The following is a 6376-nucleotide window of genomic DNA, read 5'->3' as shown; positions in this document are numbered from 1 at the left end:
ACACACACAGTAACACACTTACACACACAGTAACACACTTACACACACAGTAACACACTTACACACCAGTAACACACTTACACACACAGTAACACACTTACACACACAGTAACACACTTACACACGCAGTAACACACTTACACACGCAGTAACACACTTACACACACAGTATCACACTTACACACACAGTATCACACTTACACACCAGTAACACACTTACACACACAGTAACACACTTACACACACAGTAACACACTTACACACCAGTAACACACTTACACACACCAGTATCACACTTACACACACAGTAACACACTTACACACACAGTAACACACTTACACACCAGTAACACACTTACACACCAGTATCACACTTACACACCAGTAACACACTTACACACACAGTAACACACTTACACACACAGTAACACACTTACACACACAGTAACACACTTACACACACAGTATCACACTTACACACCAGTAACACACTTACACACACAGTAACACACTTACACACCAGTAACACACTTACACACACAGTAACACACTTACACACACAGTAACACACTTACACACACAGTAACACACTTACACACACAGTAACACACTTACACACACAGTAACACACTTACACACCAGTAACACACTTACACACACCAGTATCACACTTACACACCAGTAACACACTTACACACACAGTAACACACTTACACACACAGTAACACACTTACACACACAGTAACACACTTACACACCAGTAACACACTTACACACACAGTAACACACTTACACACCAGTAACACACTTACACACCAGTAACACACTTACACACACAGTAACACACTTACACACACAGTAACACACTTACACACACAGTAACACACTTACACACCAGTAACACACTTACACACACAGTAACACACTTACACACACAGTAACACACTTACACACCAGTAACACACTTACACACACAGTAACACACTTACACACACAGTAACACACTTACACACACAGTAACACACTTACACACACAGTAACACACTTACACACCAGTAACACACTTACACACACAGTAACACACTTACACACACAGTAACACACTTACACACACAGTAACACACTTACACACACAGTAACACACTTACACACACAGTAACACACTTACACACACAGTAACACACTTACACACACAGTAACACACTTACACACCAGTAACACACTTACACACCAGTAACACACTTACACACCAGTAACACACTTACACACCAGTATCACACTTACACACACAGTAACACACTTACACACACAGTAACACACTTACACACCAGTAACACACTTACACACACAGTAACACACTTACACACACAGTAACACACTTACACACACAGTAACACACTTACACACACAGTAACACACTTACACACCAGTAACACACTTACACACACAGTAACACACTTACACACACAGTAACACACTTACACACCAGTAACACACTTACACACACAGTAACACACTTACACACACAGTATCACACTTACACACACAGTAACACACTTACACACCAGTAACACACTTACACACCAGTATCAGCAGAAACAGCTGCTCTAGGTCTAAACCAGGTCTTAGTCCCGGCGGTCAGTCCTGGCGTTCTTTTTGCCGTGTTAATGGCTCGCCACGATAATCAGGAAGTGGCTCAAGTTTCTAATGCCGCTTTCTTCGGCTCAGAGCCACTAAACCGGCCCAAATCCCCTTAAAGTCCACACACGGTCCAGACGCCGTAAACACTTTGAAATGACCACTCAGAATGACCACTCTAAAATCCCACTGGAATCTGTCATGGAGTCAAACGGTCGGCTTATACCGTCACTCGAGATCTGAGGACTCTAGACGTCCAGGCTGGGGGCCGCTCAGTGAAGCCGCTCAGTGAAGCCGCTCAGTGAAGCCGCTCAGTGAAGCCGCTCAGTGAAGCCGCTCAGTGAAGCCGCTAATTAAAACACATTTTCAAAAATAATCATACACTTCAGTTGTAAATATGCTTCAGTCGCCAAGATTCAACTGTGATTGAGTCAAAACATGTTCCACCTGAGACGAGGAAACGGCAGATTCAAGAGTAAAAAGACTAACGTCCGAGTTCATCTTCAGCCCACATCGTGGCCCCGCCCGCCACCGCAAACACACGGCCCGTGAGCGTGTCACGCGGCCCTCGTGTGGGCGTGTCACGCGGCCCTCGTGTGGGCGTGTCACGCGGCCCTCGTGTGGGCGTGTCACGCGGCCCTCGTGTGGGCGTGTCACTTGCTCCCTCGTGTGGGCGTGTCGCTCCCTCGTGTGGGCGTGTCACTCGCTCCCTCGTGTGGGCGTGTCACGCGGCCTTCGTGTGGGCGTGTCACTCGCTCCCTCGTGTGGGCGTGTCACTCGCTCCCTCGTGTGGGCGTGTCACTCGCTCCCTCGTGTGGGCGTGTCACTCGCTCCCTCGTGTGGGCGTGTCACGCGGCCCTCGTGTGGGCGTGTCACGCGGCCCTCGTGTGGGCGTGTCACGCGGCCCTCGTGTGGGCGTGTCACTTGCTCCCTCGTGTGGGCGTGTCGCTCCCTCGTGTGGGCGTGTCACTCGCTCCCTCGTGTGGGCGTGTCACTCGCTCCCTCGTGTGGGCGTGTCACTCGCTCCCTCGTGTGGGCGTGTCACTCGCTCCCTCGTGTGGGCGTGTCACGCGGCCTTCGTGTGGGCGTGTCACTCGCTCCCTCGTGTGGGCGTGTCACTCGCTCCCTCGTGTGGGCGTGTCACTCGCTCCTTCGTGTGGGCGTGTCACTCGCTCCCTCGTGTGGGCGTGTCACTCGGCCTTCGTGTGGGCGTGTCACTCGCTCCCTCGTGTGGGCGTGTCACTCGCTCCCTCGTGTGGGCGTGTCACTCGCTCCCTCGTGTGGGCGTGTCACTCGCTCCCTCGTGTGGGCGTGTCACTCGCTCCCTCGTGTGGGCGTGTCACTCGCTCCCTCGTGTGGGCGTGTCACTCGCTCCCTCGTGTGGGCGTGTCACTCGGCCTTCGTGTGGGCGTGTCACTCGCTCCCTCGTGTGGGCGTGTCACTCGCTCCCTCGTGTGGGCGTGTCACTCGGCCTTCGTGTGGGCGTGTCACTCGCTCCCTCGTGTGGGCGTGTCACTCGCTCCCTCGTGTGGGCGTGTCACTCGCTCCCTCGTGTGGGCGTGTCACTCGCTCCCTCGTGTGGGCGTGTCACTCGCTCCCTCGTGTGGGCGTGTCACTCGCTCCTTCGTGTGGGCGTGTCACTCGCTCCCTCGTGTGGGCGTGTCACTCGGCCTTCGTGTGGGCGTGTCACTCGCTCCCTCGTGTGGGCGTGTCACTCGCTCCCTCGTGTGGGCGTGTCACTCGCTCCCTCGTGTGGGCGTGTCACTCGGCCTTCGTGTGGGCGTGTCACTCGCTCCCTCGTGTGGGCGTGTCACGCGTCCACGACAAATAGAACCGTTGGTTTCAGTTCCAGGTTTGAGATAAATAAATGCTAGAAAATAGCGGTGATTAACGACTGGCACAAACGAGGGTTCAACCTGAACAGAAGCTTCAGCTGCAACAAAGAAACTGCACGTTTTATTGAACTGTGGAAACTTCAAGAAACACTGCAACGTGAACTTGTCCTGTGCACGAGACGGAGTTTGAGGTTAAACTCTGGCTGAAGCGGCGGCTGAAGCGGGCTGAGCGGCTGAAGCAGGCTGAGCGGCTGAAGCGGCGGCTGAAGCGGGCTGAGCGGCTGAAGCGGGCTGAGCGGCTGAAGCGGCTGCTGAAGCAGGCTGAGCGGCTGAAGCGGCTGCTGAAGTCTGCTGAAGCGGGCTGAGCGGCTGAAGCAGGCTGAGCGGCTGAAGCGGCGGCTGAAGCGGGCTGAGCGGCTGAAGCGGCGGCTGAAGCGGGCTGAGCGGCTGAAGCGGCTGCTGAAGCGGGCTGAGCGGCTGCTGAAGCGGGCTGAGCGGCTGCTGAAGCGGCTGCTGAAGGCTGCTGAAGCGGGCTGAGCGGTTGCTGAAGCGGGCTAAGCGGCTGCTAAAGCGGGCTAAGCGGCTGCTAAAGCGGGCTGAGCGGTTGCTGAAGCGGGCTAAGCGGCTGCTAAAGCGGGCTAAGCGGCTGCTAAAGCGGGCTGAGCGGTTGCTGAAGCGGGCTGAGCGGCTGAAGCGGGCTGAGCGGCTGCTGAAGCGGGCTGAGCGGCTGAAGCGGGCTGAGCGGCTGCTGAAGCGGGCTGAGCGGCTGCTGAAGCGGGCTGGTCAACTGGGCGGGTGAAGTGGCTGCTGAGCATCTCCTCTCTTCCTCTGCACATTTGTTTACATGACAAAAGGCCTGATGCTAGCCTGATGCTAGCCTGATGCTAGCCTGATGCTAGCCTGATGCTAGCCTGATGCTACAGTTAGCCGCCTAGCTCATGAAGCTAACCCCCGTGTGCACCGCGGACCCCTCTGCAGCAGTGGCCGGTGTTTGACGCGCTCTGTCCCGCCAGGTGCAGCTGAATGTTACAGGTTCAGGCTGAGGACAAAGCCAATGCTAATCACAGACGTGAGCTAATCGTGCTAATGTTTAATCCTTTCGCGCCGCGCACACGGCTTTGACAAACGGACGCGAGCACAATCCGGATAAAGAAGGACTTAAATGTGCCTCAAACATGAAGGTCGGGGCTTAAATGAGAGTCAAAGAGGCTCGGTTGTAGCGTTAGCTTTGATGCTAACGGCCCGGAGAGCTAGCTACACCCGGGACTCACGATCCAAGGCATTTGGTCCGGGTGGGCGTGATTTAAGAGCAAAACGCAATAAACGACAATAAATGTTTAAATAAAAGTTGAAATGTGAGTTTTTCTGTCGTTAATGTTCAGACGCAAAATGAGGTTCAGCTGCGAGTCAGAATAATCCAGAAGTTATACATTTATATATTTAACAGTATTTAACAATACAAGTATGTTATATTCATTATATATTAAAGTAGATATACATGAACATTTTATCCACTTTTAAGGAAATATTTATATCATATATATGTATATGTATAAATTCAAATGTAAATTTCTCTCTATTTCTATATATAAGTATATACATATACAAGAGGCGTACACATGATGTACTTCTGAACATGATAAACTGTTCTGTGGTCAAGAGGTCAAGGCTCGTGCCACAAAACAATTTAAATGTATTTTCCCCATTAACTCAAATGTACAAATTAAATAAATATACATAGGAAGAATATTTATCATTTAATTTTCAAGCTATTTTTTGATTTTACAGTATTTATTTTAAATCCAATGTGAAAAGTCGTCTCCATATACATATATACTATACATATACAATATACATATACAATATACATATATAATATACATATATAATATACATATATACTATACATATACAATATACATATATACTATACATATACAATATGCATATACAATATACATATATAATATACATATATAATATACATATACAATATACATATATAATATACATATACAATATACATATATAATATACATATACAATATACATATATAATATACATATACAATATACATATATAATATATATATATATAATATACATATATAATATACATATATAATATACATATACAATATACATATATAATATACATATATAATATACATATACAATATACATATATAATATACATATATAATATACATATATAATATACATATACAATATACATATATAATGTATAGATGACACTGAGTACACGCTGGAGCCGTGACGCGCTCAGGCCCCGCCCTGCTCCAGATGCCTGGGCTCTACACCCATCACTGAATCATATTAGGCTCATACCTGCTCATCAAATCTGGAGATCACGGCCTGCACCCACTCCACGGGCTTGTGCGCCGCCATGACGCTGCGCTGCCAGGTCCCGGGGCGCGAGCGGGGGGTCCGCAGCTCGCACGCGCCTCACTTCTGCATCCGACAGTGTCCGCGGCCGACGCGAGAGCAGCACGAGAGGCGCGAGTGTTTTTCCCTTTCTGCAGGATTCACCATGCCACCGCCATGACACACCACCGGAAGTCTTCACACACAGGGGCGGTGACGCGGCGCGGGCGCGAGGGGGCGCTGCTGCTGAGGCGCAAACGCACGCGCTGCTTCAGCATCAGGGTCAAAGATGGAGTGACGTGTGCGTGACGCGCCCCCCACACCACCGTGACCCCCCCCACACCACCGTGACCCCCCCGCACCACCGTGACCCCCCCCACACCACCGTGACCCCCCCCACACCACCGTGACCCCCCCGCACCACCGTGACCCCCCCCACACCACCGTGACCCCCCCCACACCACCGTGACCCCCCCGCACCACCGTGACCCCCCCACACCACCGTGACCCCCCCCACA

General features: G+C 50.7%; 1 protein-coding gene across 2 annotated transcripts in view; it reads right to left on the bottom strand.

The window, feature by feature from the left end:
• nf1a (neurofibromin 1a) overlaps window positions 1–6051 on the bottom strand; it is a 186051-nt gene extending 180000 nt beyond the window's left edge. For both annotated transcript variants that reach the window (XM_072456416.1, XM_072456423.1), the window contains exon 1: window positions 5823–6051. In XM_072456416.1, the coding sequence (XP_072312517.1) occupies window positions 5823–5882 (60 nt within the window). In that variant the 5' untranslated portion in view covers window positions 5883–6051. The remainder of the gene's footprint in view (window positions 1–5822) is intronic.
• Between the last annotated feature and the right edge of the window lie 325 nt (window positions 6052–6376).

Source organism: Eucyclogobius newberryi, unplaced genomic scaffold (genome assembly GCF_026437365.1).
Source record: "Eucyclogobius newberryi isolate DKJ021-1_F unplaced genomic scaffold, fEucNew1.0.hap1 SCAF_10, whole genome shotgun sequence".
Lineage (NCBI taxonomy): Eukaryota > Metazoa > Chordata > Actinopteri > Gobiiformes > Gobiidae > Eucyclogobius > Eucyclogobius newberryi.
The sequence above is the reverse complement of the archived record's forward strand: the minus strand, read 5'-3'. Positions and strand labels throughout refer to the sequence as shown.